The sequence below is a fragment of the Equus caballus genome, chromosome 23 (genome assembly GCF_041296265.1).
Source record: "Equus caballus isolate H_3958 breed thoroughbred chromosome 23, TB-T2T, whole genome shotgun sequence".
Classification (NCBI taxonomy): Eukaryota; Metazoa; Chordata; class Mammalia; order Perissodactyla; family Equidae; genus Equus; species Equus caballus.
Genome location: NC_091706.1, coordinates 27,028,675 through 27,053,022, shown reverse-complemented (window position 1 = coordinate 27,053,022; position 24,348 = coordinate 27,028,675). Strand labels below are relative to the sequence as shown.

Sequence of the window (24,348 nt, the reverse complement as noted above, 5' to 3'; positions counted from 1 at the left end):
GCCTTCCTACTGCTCAGTCCCCACCTCTCAGGAAAACACACAGCCTTTTCTGTCGACTTACCCAGACTCAAAGGCAGGACGCTAGCACTTCTGGCTTGCCTCTTGCATAAGTGCTTTATTTCAGCGAAGAGCATTTTGACTTAAAAATCTTCTTGATGACAAAAAGAACAATTTATCAGAAATATATAAAAATTTCAAATATATAATTACATAATAATGAAGTCTCAAAAGTGTCGAATTAAAAAAATAGACAAGTTTACAACCAAAGTGGGAGATTTAAAAATAACTCAAGTCAGTGAGGGGGAAAAAAACCCTAAAAACCCACAGATTGTTTTTCAGATGGCTTTTCTTCCTCCCCCAAGAAGTGAGAGGACATTAATTTTTCTCTTTTCAGGGTTCATTTCTGCACACTTTGATGAGCTAACCAAGCTATACAAAATATTTTTATGATATAAGAACAGCAGAGTAATTTGATATATAGCATACAATGTATACAATTTTTTACATATAGTATTACAAATATTATTTTTGTTTTATTATAATTATCTAAATAAATATATACCTTGAATAAAAGTTTTATGTATTTCAATTTCTCCAATGTTCCCAAAATACATAAATGCATAATTCCTACCCAAATGATTTTAATATCAAAGGAAAATTACATGCCAGTGGTTATTTATGTTTATAATGTTAAAATGCTGGTGCAGTTAGTATTTCATTTTTAAATACATTTAGAACTGACAAAATTAAAAAAGATGAAACTATACAGGAACTATAATTCAAAAACAAGAAGTTTATAGCAAATATCATGTTAAAATGTCCATTTCCAAAATATAAATGGTATGCACTAACACTGCAGGGGAAGATACTTTAAGGAGGACATATAAAGGACAAGATTTAAATGACCAATAAATTGGGCCACACCAAAAGACATCCCTTAAGGTAGTAAAAAACCAAGTCATGGAGTGGCAGAGGTTATTTACAATAAAAATGACTTGTATTATATAAATGTCTTGTATCAAGAATATATAAAGAACTGTATATTAATAATGTTTTTTTCAAAGAAGGCAGATCAATAGAAAACTAACAGTAGGATTAAACAGGCACTTCAAGAGGAGGATATCCAATGGTAAAGAAATACACAAAGTACTCAGTCTCATTAAAATCAGGGAAATGCAAATTAACACCAACAATGAGATGCTACTACACACCCAATATGATGGCTAAAATTTATAAGCTGGCCATATCCATGTTGGCAAGGATATGGATCAACTGAACACACATCTACTGTTGATGGGAGTCTAAAGTGTTTCCAAACTTCAAACTAGCAGTGTAGTGGGTTGAATGACGACCTCCAAAAAGGTATGTGCACACCCTAACCCTCAGAACCCGTGAATGTGACCTTGTTTGGACAAAGAGTCTTTGCAGATGTAATTAAGAACCTTGAGATGGGGTCCTCCTGGATTATCTAGGTGGGCCCTAAACCCAGTGACAGGCGTCCTTACAAGAGAGGCGAAGACCTTACAAGCCAGAGGAGAAGACACAGACACAGAGAAGGTCATGTGAAGACAGAGACAGAGGCTGGAGTTAGGCAACCACAAGGAAGACCAGCATCACCAGAGCCTGGCACAGAAAAAGAAGGGATTCTGTCCCATGGCCTTCAGAGGGACTGCAGCTCTGCTGATACCTCGATTTCAGACTTCTGGTCTCCAGAACTGTGAGAGAACAAATTTCTATTGTAACCCCCCAAGTCTGTGGTGATTTGTTACAGCAGCCCTAAGAAACTAACACAGGCAGGATCTACTGCACTTGAACGTATCCATTCACTGTGAACTATCAATTCTACTCCCACCCAACAGAAAATCAGGCATGTAGAAGTCAAAAAACATGAAAAGAATATTCATAGCAGCATTATTCATAATAGTCCCGAAGTGAAAACCACTCAGATGTCCATCAAATACAGGATGGATAAATAAATTGTGGTATGTTCATTCAAGTGAATAACAGACAGTAATGAAAATGCAAAAGTGCAGCTACATACAACACGGATTTATCTAATAAACAGTATTATGAACATGGAAAGCTCACACAAATGAATGCATTTAATTTCATTTATTTGAAGTTCAAAAATAGGCAGAAGTAATTTAAGTCAAAATAGCAGTTACCCTTGGGGAAGAGGGGATGGGATGGTGACTGGAAGCGGGCACAGGGGAGCTTATGGGGTGCTGACAATGTCTATTTCTTGTGGCGAATGGTGATAACATGGATGTGTTCACTTTGTGAAAATTCATCAAACTGAACGCTTACAATTTATGCACTTTTCTATATGTGTATGTGTTAAAACATTATTAAAAATAATAAAACATAACTCAGTAATTGATCAAGCAGACAATAAATTAGTAAGGATAGAAGATGTGAATAATTCAACTAACGAGTTTGTTCTAACAGACATAATATAGAACCTTGCATCCAAAAAAATGACATCACAATTTCAAGCATATGTGAAACATTTATAAAAACTGACCACATACAAAGATATAAGCAATGTTCTAAATAACAAATGGTGAGCTATAGCATGTCATGTTTATGGATGGTAAAACTCAACACCGTAAAGATGAAAAACTAACCTCAAATGTATCTATATATTTATTAAAATTACAATTAAATCTGTCTTTTGGAATTTGATGGGCTTATCCTAAAATTCAAATGGAAGAGTAAAGGACCAAGAACAGCCAAGAAAATTCCAAAGAACAATCAAGTGGGTAGACTTCATGCACTAGATATCAAGGTTATTATAAAACTCGTGATTTGATAACTTTTATATTGGTACAGGAGTAGTAAACAGATCAGCCAAACAGCCCAGAGAAAGACCCAAGCATGTAATAAAACTTGGCACAAGTCACATGTGTCTTTAGTGTTAATGGGAAGGTGAACAACCAGAAGAGCTAAGAAAATAAAAAATATATTTGCTTGAAGCCTCAGAGAGCTAAAAAAGTGAAGAACTACCAGACCAGGATCTGGGAAAGGACAAGGGCAGAGAAGCGAGCCCTATCTGGGACGATTTCTCCCAGGGAGGTATCTGCTCATTCTGGAGGCGGCAGCTGAGAGGCCGAGGGGACGGGGCTCTAGCGAACCATCTCCGCTTTGTACTAGGCATGCGCACAAAGAGGGAGGGCGTGTCCAAGTAAACAGCACGTGCGGGGACTACAGCTCAGCTCTCCAGCCACCAGAACGGCTGAAATGAAGAAGACTGAGAAGACCAAGGGTGGCAAAGACAGGCAGTGACAGGAACTTTCAGATATTGCTGGTAGGAGTGTGAACTGGTACATTCACTTTGGAAAATACTTTCACCTTATCTATTAAAGTTGAAGATTTTCTCTATGTGCCCACAATTCTACTCCTAGGTATAGATCCAACAGAAATGTGTAGTAAGAGAAACTTACTTGAATAATCACAGTAGCATTATTTATAATATCTCCAAGCTAGAAATATACCAAAAGTCCATAAATAGTAGAATGAATAAACAGTGGTATTTTCATGTAAAAGAACACTATATGGAAATGTAAATGAATAAATTATATAGAGTATAGAATGTATATACCTTACAAATATAATGTTGAGTAAAAGCCAGACACAAAAGTTTAATAAATGGTACTGGGATACTGAACAGAAATATGGCAAGGAAATATTAAGTCCTTACTTCCTATCATACACAAAAATCAATTATAGGAGTATAAAAAGCCTACAAAAAGTGAAACATTGCAACTTTTAACAGAAAATAAAGGATATAGCTTCATATTCCTGGGGAAGCAGAAGAATTCCTGAAGAAAATACAACAATACAACCAATAAAGGAAATGAGTTGACCACATTAAAACCTTTCTGTAAGACAGACAAAACCAAAAGACAAACCATACACTGAGAGAAAATATGTATGCCTGCAAACAATAATATCCAGAAAACATTTAAAATTGTGTTTACATCAATTTTAAAAAGGACAACTCCACTGGGGGACAAGGACAGGAAAGGGAATCTGCTTTGGCTGAGAAGGAGAGCATATTCACATAATGGAGCTAGATGGGGGCCCAAATAAATGAATTAGAGTCACGTGTAGGAACACGAAAAAATCTCAAAAACAATGCCAAGTAAAAAAAAAAGATTGCAAGATGAAATCATTTTAATAAAATCTACAATCATGCATAATATTTAGAATCTAATATTACATATTGCTTATCAATACATATATATTTAGTAAAAAAGTGAAAAAAATGCTTAGGAATGATAAATGCCAATTTCAGGCTAGTGACTTCTGGGGAGGAAGAGAAATGAGTCAAAGAAGGTTACACAAGAGCTTTAATTGTATTTGTACCATTTTATCTCTATGAAAATAAAGATTTACAGCAAATATGTCAAAATTGTAAGTTCTCCCTAATTTCAAACTCTCCTGTATCACTGAAATAGTTTATAAAAACAGAAGTAAACAAAATTCTCTTCTCTAGCTAGTCTATGTTTTATTCTTGCACCCAGCTGTGTGCTTAGACCACACGGTATTGGTCCATCACAGACTTTGATGTTATGGCATGACTTACACTGAGGGAAGCTTAAGAAACAGCCCTTATGAATTCTCACACAGTATTTGGTTTCCTGGAGGGATGTTATCACAGATATAATTTTCTACCTCCCACAGCATCTCTTTCTGAGGTTGCAGAAGTCGCTCGGCTCATTACCAGGAGGAGAAACTTGTTTTTATGTCAAAGCCACAGTCATGTTGTAACAGACCATGAGTATCTCCTTTCATTGGTTGCTAAGAGATGCTCGACTAAATTTGTGGACCACCACTAGGAAAGGTACCTGGATGTGTGATTTGTATTTCAATTCTTAATTTCACCCTCTAATCTTTAGTGTCCTTTCATCCAGATTTTTCAGGTGATTTATTTTATCCTACTGTGTGTGCATATATGCAGATAAACACACACACAAACATGTAATAATAAAGGACAATTTTCATAAATTTTATTATATTAAAATTTTACAACTTCTGTTCATCCAAAGACACCAGTAAGAGAGTAAATGGCAAACTACAAAGTAGAAGATGATGTTTGCAATACACGTGACAAAAGGCTCACATCCAAAGAATACAAGGAACTCCTACAAATCAGTAAGAAAAAGACAATCCAAAGGAAAATCGAACAAAGCTGGTAAATGACAAGAGCCAAAATTCCAGTCTGAAATCATACTTTATTTTACCTTTGTTTTTGGTGAGGAAGATTCGCCCTGAGCTAACATCTGTTGCCAATCTTTCTCTCTCTCTTTTTTTTTTTTGCTTGAGGAAGATTAGCCCTGAGATAACATCTGCACCAGCGTTCCTTATTTTGTATGTGGGATGCCTCCACAGCATGGCCAATGAGTGGAGTAGGTCTGTGCCTGGATCCAAACTGGTGAACCTGGGCCAGCAAAGTGGAATGTGCAGAACTTTAACCACTCAGCCATGGGGCCAGCCCCTATTTTAACTTTGTTAAAAATGATTGTTTCAGTTATTACTTGTAACACTATCACCTAGCAACAACAATCACTGTTTACACCTTGGTTATGGTAGAAAATCTTCCAAATTCTCTTTTTTTGGGGGGGTACTAATAACCTTCCCTATAATAATTATATATATGTAATTACAAAAATCAAGCTATACTAAATATATTACTCTGCAATCTGTCTTTTTCATGTAAAATAATTCATTTTTTGAAAAACTACTGCATAGATTACACTGGTATGGGTTCACTGTAAAGTCTACAAGATTTCCACTCTACACTCACACAAACAGAGTCCACGTGTGCCTGCTTCCCCACACCCCTACCAGCACTAAGTGCAGGTTCTGGTTCAAACTCATAAATGGTGATCAGAAAACTTCCTTCTGGCTTCCGTGAAGCAATGCGAACAAAAACATTCAGAAGGAGTAAAATAATGAGGAAACAGAAAAGCTGAAGAATGAAGAGGTGAGGGAAGGAGTTTAAAAAAGGAACAAGTAGCTGAAAATGGACTAAGGAAAGAAGAAGCGGAAAAGGGGTTAAATATACAAAAGTAGGGCGTCTTTCAGGAATATCATCATTAATCAGGCCACGGATCTGAGCAGTAGGTCAAAGGCTGAAGACGACGGTGTAGCTTCTGATTTCATAATATGATTAAGAGTCGAAGAAGGGGGTTAGAGTCAATCCAGTTGACACCGGATATCTTAACCTACGCTCTCACTTTTACGACTTGGAAGTTTCCTTTAGAGCCTTCCTTTGGAGTTTGAATTTTTTCCTCTCAATTTTTAGTCAATTCCTCCCCCCCCCAAAGCAGAATTTTATCTGAAGGAAATTCTCAAAGCTCGCTTTGAGTTTTTAGAGCAGAACAAAGTACAGGTTTCACACTTTTAAAGAAAATGTTCAGACTTTGGTTGCAGTTGAATAACTTCAAAATGGCTTCATTTTAAAAGCTAGTAGAGGAGAAATATCCAAAGGAAATGCATATTTTAGACTATTTGTTTTAAGATGGTTAAAAATCAAATGAGCAGTACAAGGACTCTGAATTATCGGTGAAGGATCCCTGGCTGGTCCGCTGTACCTATGAGTGTAATACAAGCTTAGAGGTAGAGGAGAGCTATTGCAATTCCTTCTTGCAAGGGCAGGATTTTCATTTTACTTCCATGCTCTTGGCCACCTTTAATAGCTCTTCTTGCTCTTCCTCTGTGTCTCTAACTTCCGGAAGACACTGTGAAGGACAGGAAAGAAAGCTGATCTAGAAGGGCAGAGGATTGGCCCTTGGTGACCCCGGTCATGGGCCTTAATCTTCCCATTCCTGTATCCTCATTGTTACCAAGCATACCAGCAAACCTGGTCTTCTCACTTCAAAAGGAGGTCAGCTGGTGAGATCCAAATGAGTAACGGTTTAAGCAAGTTCTGAATAGGCACAAAGTGCTAAGGTATTATAAATGTCTACTCTCTCGTTTTGCTATTTTTTTAATCTACTAAGCAATTCCAAGAATCAAGTTTGAAGGATAAATATTTATGGGAACCAATGTTGGGGAATCTATCTTGGGTTCAAAGGAGGGCCTGGGGTATGCGGAATTATCTCAATATTTTAATAAAACTAAAACATAATTGGTCATGACCATTTCAAAAGGACTAAGATAAGTTAGAAGCACACATCCAAAAAAGAAGTAGAAGAAAGAAAGGTCGAAGTCTTTGAGATTCTATAAAGAGCTTGGTTTGTAAGAATAGTTCCTGAGTCAATAACACAAGCATCTTTGTGTTAGTGCTCAGATATTCATGTAACAGAAAACCAGAAAAATACAGACTAAAAGACAGAGTTTGGATACACATTGATAAGTTGAAATATGTTAGGAAGATGCCTTATTGTATGCTCTGGGCTTCCAGGGACAGTGAAATAACGTCTGCGTCAGAGGATTACAGCAGAATAGTCGGCTCCACGCTGATGTGTTATCAAGGAAAATAAGAGAGCAAAGGGAATATGCAAATCCACGTGGCTCTACAACCCTGATTATTCTTGTCCACTATTTGATAATATATTTCCTTCTTTGGAGAAAAAAAGCAAAGAAGGAAATTCATTCCCCAAACTCCAGGAAGGCTGAGAATCTAAACAGACAAAGCCAGATTTACACAAAATTTTGAAGATTAATACATAAAGTCTTAGAAATATGAAAAGCAAAAGCAATAATCTAAAGTACTTCCCTCAGCGACTTTGGCTGTGGTCTCCAATGCATTTTCCACGGCTCCCCAGGACAGAAAGGGAGGCTGTCTGTACCCACGCCCAGGTTGTTCTCACAAATATACAGCAAGGGACGTACAACAAGGTCTGCTTTGGATTAAAGTGATGAACTTCAGATTTCAGAACTAAGAATGAAATGTTTTAGGAGTTTATTTCAGTTTTGTCTCATCAAAACCAGAAATTTGGGAAAAAGTAGAATTCTATAGTAGTTCTGAATTTCCTTAATGATTTAAGAAAGTCTACAGGCAATGACATTTTTACATATTAGTACAACTGGAAAAAAACAAAAAAGCGTAAGGTGACTACATCCCAACAATAAAAACACCTTTGACGGTATTTCCTAATTACCAACAGAGATGGCTGTGGCTAACACAGATGAAGTCATTAATGGGCAGTATTTTCCTTATTATGCTTAAGATCATCTCCAATACTACCAGCAGGCTTGACTTGAAGTCTGAGAAAAGAAGATCATAAAACAACTTTTTTCTCATAGAATTACAAGGTAGGCTTTAAAAATATTCACATAAGGGAGTCCTAATGAAAAAATAACTGATATACTCTTTCGATTTATAGCACAATGCATCACTACAGGAACCAAAGAAACTGGGAAAATAGTTTTAGATGTACATAGTGCCTATACATTAAATGGCAAGTTACTGTGGAAACTAATTATCGTATCTGATAATCAAAACATCATGATCTTATTCTAATTAATATAAAACACTTTTACACAAACATCTGATCTCCACGATCAACGTCAGATGAAAAATGAAATAAATGATCTGTAATATGCAGATAATTGAAGAACTGGACTTATGTGCTAGAATTAGCTGATGAGCTACCTAATAAATCTACTTTCTTTTATGTTTTGCAAATTTTCAAGTGGTAAATTGACTAGCATTAAATCATAATATAGATTTCTTTAGATACAGTACATTTATCTCGTATAAAACATGTATTGATAAACACTTGTTTTCTTCTAGCTGTAAACAGTGACATAAGGAATAAAATTATGTATGCTTCTTACATCTGCTGTGTAGTTGATAAATGTCTTAAATTTTATTTTACTGGACAACAAACTAAAGAAGAGAAATGATGACCTATGTAACTAAATGGCTTCCTCCCCCTATATTCTCTGTTCTGACAAAATCATATCTCTTTTATGAGGTTTTTTAGGGCAAAGCATTTTTTTTGTTTTTGTTTTCTTCTCATTTTTGTATCTCTTTAGAGACCTTGGTACCCAGCATATAGTAGACAACCCATCAAAATATTTTCCGTCTTGATTCAACATTCAAAGAAATCAGAAATGCTGCCATACGTCTGCTTCCAAAATATGCAGTATGTTCAAAATACTACATCCACGGTAGTATCCCATCCTACACTCCATACTACTCCATCAAGGATTATGGAACAACCAACAACACAGATACAGATAAAGACAGAAATACATATAGAGATATCACAGCTAAAATTCTGATGCCATTTGCTTAACCTAGATTTTGATCATTGATTCTCATAGATTTTAGCATACTTTTCAGGCACTTTTGCATTACAGCTACAGAGGGCAAATTATTAGTAAACCTCACTCTTAAAAAGAAGTTCTTTGATTGATTCAAAAGCCCATATACTTGTAACCCAGGAAAGATTCTGAAACGCATGAACAGATAACTCAGCTCTATCTGGGATATTGGTTCATGAACTCTTTATCAATCCCACATGCAAAAGGAAATGCTGTGGAGGACTGAATATGTATTTTAATGGAGATGTTAATACTTGCAGAAAAATAAAATATTTAAAAGGATCAAGAAGCCAGAATTCTTGCATACCAAAAATTGCACAGTATTATAAGTATATTTTAATATGTCAGATCTTATTTTAATGAGCTAGTAGGGCTATTTCACTCACTTCTCTTTATTTTCTACCTTATTCAAAGGAAATTTAACGCTCACTATTGGCATGTCAGTCTGCAATCTCTGCCTCTAATAGGGCATCAGTGGTGTCTCCTCCATTCCCCCAACACACACACTGAACTCCAGCTCAAAGTCACAGTTTTCTATGCCCCTTAATCATCCTCTATAATCAACTCTGATTCATCATCGAGCTTTTATCATCCTCAAAATCCATATTTACACCTGTAAGAATTTCAGGTAATGGGGAGGAGATTATAATACTGAATCACTTCTCCAGACAGTCATATCAAGGATACTTTTTCAATCATTCACTGCTTAGTAGAGATCAAATTATGCAATAGCCTGTAGAATTCTCTAAGAGCAGAAAGGCCACATCACCAAGACACTTCTTGGCTCCACAATGAATTGATTTAGAGCCCAGCTGTGAAGTTACCCACATTTTTCAAGAGAGCTTTTGAGCACTCTTTGGGATCCACCCATCACACAAACAATGATTTAAACAAAATGAAAACAAAACTAAACAGGCTGACTCACTCCAACACTCCCAACTCCATCCTGCAGGAAGAAGGCTATAAAATGATGTGATGATTAGCCTAGGGATTTCCATGTTATTTTCATGTTCAGAGCCGCTGCACAGAGTTACAAGTATCAAATAGGGTCTAATTAGACCTGAACACACAGAACTAACTCATACACTTGACAAAAGAGCTAACTGTTCTGAGTATACCACATGGCACCATAGGGTTATTTTTGGCTATTTAAAAAAATCCCCAAATCAATAGTCAAGAAAGCAATGAAGTCAACTTGTCCCATACCCCACACCCTATCACTTATTTGTATCAGATATTAAAATGATAATCCAGCGCCTGTCCAGAGAGCACTCACCTCATTGTCCGACTCCACGAGGACTTGATCATATTCACTAAGCGCTACTAGAAACATGATAGAGGTGACATTTTCAAAGCAGTGTATCCATTTTCTTCTCTCTGACCTTTGGCCTCCTACATCGACCATTCTGCAAGGTTAACAATATTCATATTAATAACATATAAAGAAAAGGAAATCATATAAATATAACTTTACTTACAAACTTAGAAAGAATACTCGAAAAAGAATGGTCATCCAAGTCAATTCAATTAATTCTTATTAAACATCTACTAATTTTCTGTCACTTAATCAAAGTCAAGACATTCTGGGTAATACATCGTTGTGATTATTAGGAAGTTAATTATTATGTATAAAAATTATAATTTTGTTAAAAAAAAAATCCTGTGCCAAGCCAAGCAAAATGGTGTTTTATTTAATCAAGCACAGAAGAGTCCGAAACAAACGAGTTTTACTTGTGTTAAGCTCTAATGGCAAATACTGACTTGAGTTTCTCTTCCTATGAAATGAAAATGAAGATCCTCATGTATTTCTCAAGGATGCTAGAAATGACCACAAATGCACTTAAAAGATGTAAGATGCTATACATTTTAATATGGGTAAATAATATGCTACTCATTCACGTGAAATCCTCATTCCATGAATGCTTTTGATGGTGGCAGGAAATTACTCTTCTAAGTCATTACTTATACTGTAGTGGCAAAAATGTCCTTTAAAAGCTAGTGCATAAAATGTAGAAAAAAACCAGATGTAACAGTAACTCGGCTAGAGAATTCACTAATTATGAAGCAATGAGGAGATGAAAATCTCCATGAAATGCTACATGTTTTCTGAAAATATTCTGTAATATGGTTATAAAAGGAAGGAAATTTGGGTGTCTCAAATTAAAGATCTCTAAATACTATGAAGTCAAAACTTAAGTAATCCAGAATGCTTGAGCTATAAGGAATTTTGGTGATCCTTTAATGCAATCATTTTATAGATGAAAAAAATGAGAATCAGAAATATTTCCAAAACGTCACCCACTTTATGGATATGTCTATTAGAGTAGCGTATGGCAGCCAGATGCGACCACAGGTGCAGAGACTGATTACAATAAAACACACAGTACTTTGGCAGGGAGCGATGAGGGTATGCTCGTTAGAGTCACGTGGCAGAGTTACATAACTCCTACTTCACGAGCCTGTATTGTATGTGGTCTTCTTCAATGGGACGCGCTCTCCCAAGGAACTCGACTCTCTGCTCAAAGACATACTCACATGGCTTCAGTTCTCAAAGCACCATGTGGTTTCTATTCTAACTAAAAGCACAACTGAGTAATTGCGTAATAACAGATGAAATGAAAGTACATCAGCATTGTTTATTTGTTCTCATCTTCAAAAAAAATTAGAATACTTCTGCTGAAGTATTACCTGATGGAATAGCAGTAGTGAAAGAGGAAGTAATAAATTTCATTCTATTTTACTACACAAATTTAGACTAGGTTAATCAATCTATTTTCAAAATCATGTATTTTAAAATTTTTCAAGCAATTTATTTTAGGCATACAAAATATCCCATATTTTTATTGCTACTGAAAAATTCAGCATTGGTACCAGAGAACTAGGAGGAAAACATGAAAAGCTTCTGACAACATATAATTTCTATTATTAACAGGGTCCTAAGATCATTTATATCTTACAAAAATCTAAAAACAGATCCATTGTCCACGTAGTTAAAATCATTCCCCAAAAATTATAGTCAGGACCAACGTTTGAGTAACTGATTTTAATCAACCACCAGCAAACTAAGAATTCATTGATTTCTTGGTGATTTAATCTGAAATGAGAAAGCTGCCCATACATCTTTCCTCTTCTTCCTCTTTCAGGGATATATTATTTCATTTGTGTATCTAATGATAATAACCGGTAAAAAGGTAATATTGTTTTAAAGCCTACACATGATTTCAATATTTATAGAGTTCACCAAGTGTACTCAAGGCACAGGAGTGGGTTGGACAGACTCAGTTACTACCTGAAAATGACACTTTGTAAGTCAAAGGGGTATTCGATGATCCCTGTGGTGGGGACTCGAACTCTGAGCACGTCTTGTTGCGTAGGCAGGTAAGTAGGGTCGGCCACGCGGTCCAAGTCATTAAGATAGCTGGAGGAGGGGAGACACAACGAGAATGTCAGTGACACCATCACACCAAAGCTGCCTGCGGCAAGGCAAGGGCAAAAGCGAATCACAAGAGAGAAGTAGAGAAAAGAAAGAAAAATACCAGAAAATGGTAGAGAAGCTTGGGAAGTCGAAAGATAACGTCAGTCTTCCACAAAAGCAAAGTTATCCGTCTATGGATTACCTGGTTTACTGTATTTCTCATTTCTTCTCTTACTATCAGTTAGAACCCATACAAAAAGTAAAGGGGGAAAAGAAAAGAAATTAAACAAAGTCTCCTACTCTCCTCTTGTTTGGTGGGTAAAGCAGAAGTTTAAAGCAAATAGCTTTTGAATTATTTATACAAATTTTATTTGTACAAACAGATAACAGAGTTACACATAAGGTCAGGACGATTTTTTTTTTTTTTTTTTTTGCCTTCTGCAGAACATCAGAGCCTTTTTCGGGAATGTATTTCCTTATTCCCCTGAGAGAGGACAGCAGGATACCGTGTCCTAAATTCTGTCCAAAGCCTAAGTCATTCATGACTAATGTGAAACCATGAGATTTCTAGTTACAGAGGACACAATATCTAAGTCAGATAGTCCCAATGTTTAGAGTCACCACACCTAAACGTTAAATTTATCTGCTTAGATGATACTTTTCCATTCCTTTAAAAAAAAAAAACACTTTTTATTTTGAAATAACTTTAGACTCAAAAGAAGTTGCAAAATTACTACAGAGAATTCCCCTGTAGCCTTCACCCGGCTTTCCCCAATGATAACATCTTATGTAACCCATATACATTATCAAAACCAGGAAATTGATCCAATACTATTAACTGAACTACAGACGCTGTTCAGATTTCTCCAGGTTTCACATAGATACACACACGTTTGTTTTGAGTACACAGTTCTAAGAAATTTTATCACCTGTAGAGATCTGTGCAATCACACCACAATCAGGATACAGAATTGCTCTGTCACCACAAAGAAAGTGCCTTGTGCTACCCATCCCAACTCTAACCCCCGGCAACCACACACATTCCCCATCAGTGTAATTTTTCATTTCAAAAGTGTTATATTCCATTCGCTTTTCATTCTCTCAAATTGCAACAAATAATCTGCAACTTTGAGAATTACCTAATTTGATATAATTGATGACAAACAGGTGAAAATGACTGTTCCACGCAGCACCCTCATGATGTCAAAGAGTAACTATACTTTCTGTGGCCCTGGAGAGGATGGAGCACAGGTATGGTTTCAAAACATACAACTGCAAAGTGTACGCACAAAGTAACTAATGTGTGAATCAGATTTAAAGAAAAGGTGGAACCATTAATAGAATTGGAAGGAGTTAGAGCCTCAACACCTTTATGCCCACAAACAAGAGACAGTGAGTTCTGAGACACGTTATCAGGGACCGTCTGGGGCAGAGCATGCTACATCTTAGCAAGAGCACAAATACTCAGTTGACATGACCTACCTAGAGTAAGGACTTTGTCTCATCCATCATTCTTCCTGCCTTAATATCTAAAAGAGTGCCTGGCAAATAGTACTTTATTATTATTATTGGATGGATAGATCAAATTCTTATGCTGAGATTTAGTTTTAGCATTACTTAAATACCATTCTTACCAGTGGTGTTTCCATATTAATGATAATAATAAATTTGAAACTGAGTGTTGAAAAGAAACATTACATTAAGTCTCTAAGATTCATGGGATCATAAAATAGTAGAGCTAAGTCTGACTTTAACAAAGAAATAAAATTACTGCCTCTTTTGAAGGTGTTACCAATCCTTTAAGACAAAAAGTAGCAGCCTGGAAATTCCTACTACAAAGCAATTAATTAGTATTCTAGTGGCTTTATCCCAAACACATCAGTGATTCTCTAGCTGGCAATTAGCTCTCTACTGACTAATAGGAACCAGCCTGATATCTTTAATTATTATAAAACTGGCTGGAGGACAAAAAGGGGGAGAGTTTGGGAGAATATGGGCGTGAGAGGCAGGAAGGAAATGTAAAAATGGACGGGACTCAAAATTTTAGTTACTATCTTGGCATAGTCTTGGAGTTGCCTGATGAGGTTAACAAGCCCATGTTCTGGGAGTTGGTCCGTATCTCATTCTACAAATAAACCAACTCATTATGCCATAAATGCACAATCAACTGGCTACTCTATATAATGGCGTTCTTTGATTTATCAGCTCCTCGATTTGAAAAACTTGAAATCAATGTACATTTTGGAACCCACAAGATCACCAAATATTTATTTAACCATACTATATACAAAAATTTAATTCAGAGGAATCAGAGAACTTCCAATTTATATTGGCAAGCTTGCCTGGAAATATGCTGACCAATAAACCATTTCTACTTACTTAACCCAACAAACAGAGGTCAGAAGAGAGGGTGCCCAATTCTTGTACACAAGGTGCTGTTGTGTTCCTGTGGTGCAGAAAAACGGTGACTTTCTGTTTCTCGAAGATGAACTGAATAGACTGTTCGTTGCCACTCCATTTTTAAACATGGATGTGTATTTGCACAGGAGAGTTTGAAGAACCAGCACATGAAGTAGGCAATTACCTGTCACACTGCACAGTAGGAACACTGCTAGTCTCTCTCCAATTTAGAAGGGTGAACTGAGCCCCCTGCAAAGTATGCTCGGGTAAGATAGAATCAGGGTACACACCTATGACTGAAAAGCCACTTACAAGGGATTAGAGGCTGCCTCAAAATATTGTCAGTGGTGTCCTTCCGTGCACCCGGGGCACTACTGCCATATTAGCTGAATATCTGAAACATTCATACTTGCAAGAACATTTTTTCCTCTTCATCTTTCTCTTGCTCCTTTTCAGCGTCATTATAGTTGACACAGAGTAACAACAAGTGCGTGTTGTAACAACAATGAACTTATGCTGAGTGCTTGCTGCTTGCCGGGCTCAGTTCTGTCCGTTCACTGCCCAGGTAGCAACGCATTTCATGGCAAGGAAATGGTCATTAAAGATGTTTCATACATTTCCAATTAACTTGAAAATGAACTATTGTTTGTGCCTGACGTTCTTTTTCCTTGGCCTCACTTGGATGGTGGAAAGAAAGGCTCACTTCACTTGAAGTAAAAAAGTTAAATTAATCAAGTTTAACGAAAGAAAAAACGGAAAGGAACTGTTTCAAAGTTTGCTGGTTGCAACATACATTATCTAGAACCAAAACCAAACCAAACACACCCCAAAACAAGGCAAGGAAAACAAAACAAAACAACAAGAAACTCCTGGAACCAAACCAAAGACATACAAACTATTTTCTCCTAGAGGAAGGCCTAGGTGCCTCAGAAGCCAGTGTGTTGCAGACAACTCGTAAAGCAGTTAAAATGGGCTGGCAACCAAGGCCAGCATTTCTCACTGCCTAGGAGAGGCCAGTGTGCAGAGCTCCCGCCTGTGTAAGCCCCAACCCACGGACCCCCTCAATCTGGGCTTATGGAACTTGAACAGACTCACAGCGTTCTCTGCATTTCACATGTTAGGGGGGAAACCATTCCATTCCCTTAGAGATGGAGTTCTGGCACAATAAGACTAGTGCATCCTCATTTGTTGATTCTTATCACATTTTGAGAAAGTAATGGAATAATATCCTAACTGAATTGTCCTTTCCATTGAAGCATCTCATATTCTGAGGAAAAACTTTGGTCAAATTGGGGGTGGGGGGGGCGGGGAGGAATGAGTTCATGTTGGATTATTCCATTCATTTAACCTTTCACAAAGAAACACCGAGGTCTGAACAAATTTATATCGCAGAGTAAATTCAGAGAGTTCATTATAACTATAATTTGTTTTGTAGGAATGATTTTGAGTGGCTGCTGAGGTCATTCTCGGGGTGTTGCTATGGTGACAGGCACAAGGTACATTTCCAAGGCAATATATGTGTAACCAGTGGCTGGCAGTAACCTTCTCCTGATGTCAGGGAGAGAAAGCTCCTGTGGCATACATGGGCCTTATTTAACTGTCTAGGAGACAAGACATTTAAGACTATGCTAGAAAATTTGAGGTTTAGGAGATTAAACTCACCTTACTCCAATCCATTCATGGGAATTTAATGACTTGCCATTGCTTTGAGACATGTAATAACTGATAACTTCATAACTGATTTTAAAAAAACTCAACATTTTTCCACATTTGCCCAGTTAGTGCTCTCACACTACATGGGGTCAGGGACTATGACTACCTTTGTTCACAGCCGGTCACTAACACTTAGCCAAGGGCCTCAAACGCAGCAGGTGCTCAACATGTGACCTAGGTTAAATAAAAAACAACAACAGAGGCCAGCCCCGTGGCCTAGTGGTTATGTTTGGCATGCTCTGCTTCAGGAGCCTGGTTTCGGTTCCCCAGTGCTGACCTATACCACTCATTGGCGGCCATGCTGTGGCAGCAACCCACATACAAAACAGAGGAAAATTGGCACAGATGTTAGCTCGGGGCCAATCTTCCTCAGCAAAAAGAGGAAGATTGGCAACAGATGTTAGCTCATGGCGAATCCTCCTTAGCAAAAAACCCAGAAAACAAAAAAAACCACCACCACCACCTCACACAAAGACACAGAGAATAGACTGGTGGTTACCAGAGGGAAAGGGGGGAGGTGGGAGGGTGAAACAGGTAAAAAGGCACATGTGTATGGTGACAGATGGCAATTAGACTTTGGGTGGTGAACACGATGTAGTCAACACAGAAAGCGAAATAAAATGATGTCCACCTGAAATTTATATAATGTTATAAACCAACATTACCTTAACAAAAAAAAATGAATAAAATAAAAAGTCAAGGGAAAAAAAACTATTTTATGGAAAATGCTGAGTGGTTAGAAAGGCAGGTTACACCTTTTAGGAGAAAACAAAGGAGTAGAGGGGTTGTTAGCTATCCATCTTTACATAACTACCTCTCTGGGCCATTATTGGCCTGCATTATATAAGCACTAAATTCTGAATTAAAATGCCTCCGACGAATGTAAAGACAACACAGAAAGGAAAGGCAGCATTTGTTTAATTTCATTTAGTAGATGTGCTTCCTGCTCTTCTTTAGGTCCTGGCTGCAAAATGATATAGTTTGTATATGGGTTTTATGCCTATCAGCATCGAGCTTTCAGGCCTTGATATAGGGCTAATGGAGGGAGTGGTACCTTATTAACAGACAATTGTGACACAACTCTTTAATGGAAGAAACAGGTTTCTGATAGTTTTCAGTGGCAAGCACAGCACCAAAGGGACTCATGTAGTAAAATTTCAACGGTTCCCTTCCTACCATGAAACAAATGCAGGGTCATCTGGAATTCAACAACATATCTGACCATGACATTCTGGTAGGTGCTAAGGATACGAAGAGCCCCAGGAGGTGACCCCCACCTGCAAGGAGATTACCAGCCTGTGGGAAGAAAAGGGTTACATGAAGAGGAGAAATGGTGGGGTTTATTAGGGATGCAATGAACATTTGATGTTTTAGACAGAGTCATTTTCCAGGAACCTGTCTGAACTGTTTCTAATCCTTGGTGATTATCCACAAAACATCCTTCTGTAGCATGATTGATTTGCATGAGAGACTTAAGGAATTCACGCCCAGTAGTTTATAATTTTACACCTTGTAACTGCTAAACTCTTTATACATTTAACTTTCAGGATCATCTCTGGCTGCAGAAAAAAATAAAAAATTCAGAAATGGATATGATCCATAACTTTAGATTAAAAATATATGAGAGAAGCTTAAACATCACTCAAACAACATGCTCAAATCAAATTAAATATGGCATTTTCTCTCTTGAATATGTTTCTTTTTTTTCCCGAGGAAAATTCACCCTAAGATAACATCTGTGCCAATTTTCCTCTATTTTTTTTAGCCTGTGGGCCACCAGCACAGCATGGCCACTGACAGAGCAGTGTAGTTCCACACCCAGGAACCAAACCTGGGCCGCCGAAGCTGAGTGTGCCAAACTTACCTACTAGGCCACCAGGGCTGGCCCTTGAATATGCTTTTAAAAGAGACTCAATTGTTTTTCAGTCACGACAATAGTTTGTCAGTTCTCTTACCGCACAAAATTGAGGTTCTCCTACCTGATGAACATTAAAAAAAAAAGCCAATTATTACAGCCTCAGCTTTTAGGAAAAGAATGCAGCTTTATTGCAAGATGGATCTGTAAGGAGACAGGAGGCAACGTTGTCAAATCTGTCTCCCCAGTCTAGGGCTTGGGGCACAATTTATAGGATGAAGGGCAGGGTGGTCCGAAGTGTGGAGACAGATGACTGGAGGTGAGGAGAAGTAGGTAATTGATGCTCTGCACAAGTGTGGTCAAGCTTCTTGCCTCTTCACAGGACCCATGTTCACACAATGGTGGTGTTAGCAAGATTTGAGAGTAGGGTTTTCAGCCCTTTGACATAAAAAGGTCACTTATCAGGCATTTGTAAAGACCCAGTTGATGGATTGGTGGTCTCAGTTCCTGAAAAACCACTCTTAATTACTCTGTTGGTAAGATGGGGTCTGTTGAACTGGTCCTGGAGGGCCTGTGGTTACAGTTCTGAGCTGACCTTCAAATTTAATTCATGCTCCAATTTGACATATGAGAACATATTTTTTTAAAACTCTTTTTAAAATTAAAAAAAAAAAACAATCCCACCACCTATGATTGGAGGGGTAATAGAAATCTAAACCAAGAATAGCATAGAAATTAGAAATTCAAGTGGTTCTTTTTTTAATGGAGGAAACATGAATAAAATTTAGAGATGACCCAGCGAGTATACTGTATCACGTTACAGCTGGGGGTTAAAAAAATTTAATGAAAGTTATAGGCACATGACACTCAGCAATTATACCAAAAGAGGGAAAGTACCTGAGGGTGGTAAGTAGAAAAAGAAATCTCTCACATTTGGTATAAATCCAACCAAATGTAGTAAGATAAATGAATACAGCACCTTGGAGCACGTAATGTAGCATGATATGGGTGTGCGTTGGGGTTCTCCAACTCCTGTGTAAGGGCCTCCTGTCAAGAGGCTGCATTTATAACAGATTTGCCGTTCAAGTCAGATATTAAGATGAAGTTCTGGCACAGAAAATGACTCTGGGTAGAACTTCACATTTTTAATTATTGAAAAGAAGGTTAAAAAAAGTAGGTTGACTTCATTAAAAAAAATTAAGAAGACCTCATTGTAAGAGGAACAGTCTTGGGGGAATTGAAAGCTAGATCACGCCATGAGATCTTATTTGACACTGTCAAAAGCCGTGGAAGCTAAGGAGAAACCAGAAACACACGGTTGTTGTACAGTAGCTATGTGACCACAAGGATTCAAAGGAAAAAAGTAAAAGAAATTGTCAAAGTGAAGTTAAAATAAAAAAAAAAAAAAGGAGTGAAAGTAACAGTTCTGCAAAACTGTCATCCTGAGGAGAGGGTCAAGTATAGGCTTGGGCGCCAAGACCCACCCAAGTCCCTCCCTCATCTGGCAGATCCTGTTGCCGAAATGAGCCTGGCTGGCAATCTGGTTAGGCTGGTTGGCTGCACAGGATTACTCATTACACAAACACTTCCATCTCCTGAAAAGCTCATTTTGTAGAGGGCAAATCAACTTTCCTCTTTCCTTTTTAACACCTGGCACGCCATGATCAGAGCTCAAGGAGCAGCAGCATTTATTACAAGGACTTTGTCCTTAAGAAGCTAATTGTTTTCAAACCAAAATTCCAGGTTTAAAACAAAGGTCACCCAGTGGTGACAGGTAGGTGACAATCTTAAGGTTTATGAAAACTATTCAGAAGAGACTGTTCTGTGGGGATAAAAGAGAAGTCTAAGAGATCATGCATTTCCATTTTCCTTTTCCAAAGAACTAAACCAATCTGGAAAATCAAATTTTTAGAAGCAAATTAAATGTCTCATAAAAAGATCCTATCACTGCATTTGGTAAATAGTTTCAGTATCTTATGAATCTTACATATGGATAGTTGATTTGAAGGTCTAACAGAAAGAGACCACCGGTGTGAAATGAGGAATGGGCTGGGCAACCGTGTGTCTGCCAGGCAGACGCTGGGCTTGGGTCAGGGGGAGACTCTCAAGTCTGCTGCTCAAACAAATAAACCGACCTTGTAATTAAAAACAAAGCAACACAAAAGAGAGAGAGAGAGAGAGACAGAAACGGAGAGGGAGCAAAGGGAAGGGAGGAAGAGGACTTTTTCAGTTTGTTTGTTTGGCTTTAATTTATTCATCTTTCATATGATAACTTTTAAAGCTGTTAACTAATTTTGACACAATTTTTATACTTCTAAAACATATCAAAAAACATCGGAATGCTGCTTTTTTATCCTAGTCTGCCTGTCTTGAAATGTAATGGCAGTGCTTAATTCAGTTAACGTACACATATTTATTGAAAATCTGTTACATGTTAAATTCTAACGCACTGTGTGTGTTGGAGGGAGGGGAGTTGGCACAGGGAGCTGGTACAAAATACTCAAAATATATAAATTCTTTGCCTTTAGGGACCTCAAGCTACCTGGGAAGGAAAGATAGCACAGATGAATCAATTAAGAAATAATTAAGTGCCAAATTGTGAGCTGCTCACTCTGAAGGCAATAAGAAGGGAGAGATGATTATGTACTGTGGTCACTGGAGAATAGCGTAGAGAAGAAGTGGGGGATGAGTTACACCATGCAGACAGAATGGGATGTGAAAAGGCAGAAAAGAGAGAAAAGAGATGGGAAGAAATTAAGAAAGACACAGAGTTTACTTACTCTTTTATTATTCATTCATTCAACGACTTTCTCTGAGAACCTTCACTGAAAGCTAGGCACTGTGCACAGCACTGAGTGGGAACCTCAAGGAGCTTGTCCTCTGGCAATGGAAATGAATGTGCTATAAACAACCATACCACAATGCAGATAGGATGTGGGTCATCAGAGAGGGTCCAGTGACAGTAGCCAAGAGTCAGCCACGAGCACAAGGTCACTGATTCAAGCAGGCAGGTCTCTCCTGGTCATGTCACCTGAACTTGGATATTGGTTCTGTAGGATCAGAACTTTCATTTTGACAAGGATGATCAGGCCTGAGGGGCTGGTCATACTAAACTAACCGAACTAATTATAGATCAAAATTCAACTCATCACTTTAAATCAAGAAGCCATGGCAATAACGAAGAAGATCAGGGTCAGCCTATCAGAGTCCAAAGGCTGCCTCGCAGGTGGGGGGTCAAAATAAAGGAAGCTGAATGGCCTTAAGGGTTACCTGGAGACAACAAGGTTCCTGGGCTCACCTGTGACTGGAGGTGGGTTATCTTCTAGTCAGGTACATGTTCTATTAGCCCCCTGACCAAAGCCTGTCAGTCCTACCTCTGCTTCAGCTGACTGTTAAATCCTATCACACTCTTCTTAATGAGCTGCACGAGACACGAGACGAGACACACATGCTCTCAGAGCCAGATCAACTCAAAGAACGTTTCTGGTCATTTATACCATCTTTAATACTAGACATTCTTTGCATGGCATTTAGAGGTATTGCCAGGGTATACAATCTAGAACTCTCTGATGCTTACTTCCTCTCAAAAGTTTTGTTGCGCAAAGCAACATTCATGGAGTATGACTGAAGGAATGCACCCACTCTCTCAGAACCTAAAACTTCTCTCTGGGTTAATTCAGAGCATCAGACTCCTAAGCTGGGTTCTATCTAAATGGTGGGAGTGAAAGCAGAGTACCGCTGTCTTTCAATATTCAGTCATCTTCTATAGGAGGGGCTCACAATTGTTTATTATTTTTTGTAAAAATCAGATAAACATTTTAGGCTTTGTGGGCTGTACAGTCTCTGCTGCAACTGTTCGACTCTGTTGTTGGGAGCAAAACCAGCTATTGTCTATAGACAATAGATAAATGAGCTTGGCTGTGTTCCCGTAAAACTTTATTTATACAAACAGGCTGAATTTGGCCCATGGTTTTGCCAATCCCTGTTCTATAGTCATAGCGCCCCTGGTTTCAGCTAGGTACAACATCATCCTGAACAGACTGTGAAAGGACTATAAAGAAGAGGCCAAACTATTGAAGGTGTAAACATTCTGCCAAAACGGAGCAAGCAGCAAAGTGACGAAGTGAAATGTGTCTCTCACGTTCCCTGTGCCCTTCAGGCAGAGTGAATGAGTGGGCAAACTGGTACCAACTGGAGCCCTTTCCTTACTACATTTCCTTACTGCATCTCCCTAATGAAGGTTAAAAGGTGGTTAAATATATCTAAGCTTTATTTTTTTTGTCCCCCCAAGGAAGATTCACCCTAAGCTAACATCTGTTGCCAATCTACCTCTTTTTTTGTATGTGAGCTGCCACCACAGCATGGCCGCTGCGAGTGGTAGAGGTGCGTGCCCTGGAACCAAACCCAGGCCACCAAAGCAGAGCGTGCTGAACTTAACCACTAGGCCACCAGGGCTGACCCTCTAAGCTTCATTATCATCTCTAACAGCTCCAAGCATTCTGAAAAAGGAGAAATAAAGACTGCATCTTAGAATCATCAGAGTTCACTGTGGAAGACAAATACAGAGCTTTTTGTATGTTTTGCTTGTTTTATTTTCGCAGAAGGTTATTAGGAGATGTGGCTCATTTGATAACGATACAAAACAAAAATAGAAATGTCACTCAGTGAAAAACATGACACCCCACGTTATTATTGTCACTCTTCAAAAAAGAGCAAACACATTCAAGATCAATGTCCTCTTCTGAGCTCAAGACAGCATTTTTAGTAATTTAACCATGTAGAGAATAATTTCTCTGTTCATTACATTTCCAGGTAAATTTGGAGGTACCAGGTGTTTCATTGGACTGTATAGGACAATGGTTTCTCAGAGAAAGGCAGTCTACTGTAATATAATCAGAGGACTTCAGAATTTAGAAGAGAATTTAGAGATTACAGGTCACACACTGCATCTGAGGCAAACAAGGCTTTCTGAGTCAAAGCCCCAGGGTGGTGAGTGGCAGAGAGAATTCCATCAAAGGCTGGACCTTGACCCAACGTTCTCCCATATAAAGGTTTTGTCTGCTGCCAAAAGCCTGCAGGAGGCTTACATTTCGTTTTAAGCATCAGATAAAGAGCAAAGTCAGGATGACCGCAAGAGTCAGAGCCAATACACCCTGGATTTCAAGTATTTTTGGCTCACCAGTCAGGATCTTCAAGAAGTATTTGGCCCTACATCAGGTGAATGTGCTAACTTAACTCTGAAATTCCTTTGGCATTTTAAATTCAACATTCAAATTCCTTGTGCATTTTTAAATTAAATTTAAAATTTAAGCATGAAGTTAGAGGTAAACTCCAACATTGATTTATGCCCAACAGCTAATTTATTCATGTATTCTGGATTTGTGGGCTCTGGAGCATGTGGAAATTTCAAGAAGTTGTCTAATCTACTCAATTCCTTGGAGGGGACTTCAGTAAAGTGAGCCTAGGGATTATCTGGCCTCTTAAGGTGAACACTGATAGAGCAGTCTTTTGCCAGGAGTCCACAGTGTGGAGACTTTCCTCACTGTACGCCAATTGATGGAGATCTATGTTCTCTGGCTAGTGTTAGGGAGCTTTTGGTACTGTAGGCAGTGAACTCATTTGACCTGATGTCTCAGTATACTGAAGCAGGTGAAAAACTCCAGAAAAAAAGAAGTAAACCTAC

At 38.1% G+C, this 24,348-nt stretch overlaps 1 protein-coding gene across 1 annotated transcript in view; it reads right to left on the bottom strand.

Moving 5' to 3' along the window:
* The window catches only part of GNAQ (G protein subunit alpha q), a 294,496-nt gene that overhangs the window by 65,670 nt on the left and 204,478 nt on the right, over positions 1-24,348 (bottom strand). The window contains exons 4-5 of the mRNA XM_023627175.2: positions 12,572-12,700; positions 10,559-10,688 (exon numbers count right to left, since the gene is read on the bottom strand). Coding sequence (XP_023482943.1) covers positions 10,559-10,688; positions 12,572-12,700 — 259 coding nt within the window. The remainder of the gene's footprint in view (positions 1-10,558; positions 10,689-12,571; positions 12,701-24,348) is intronic.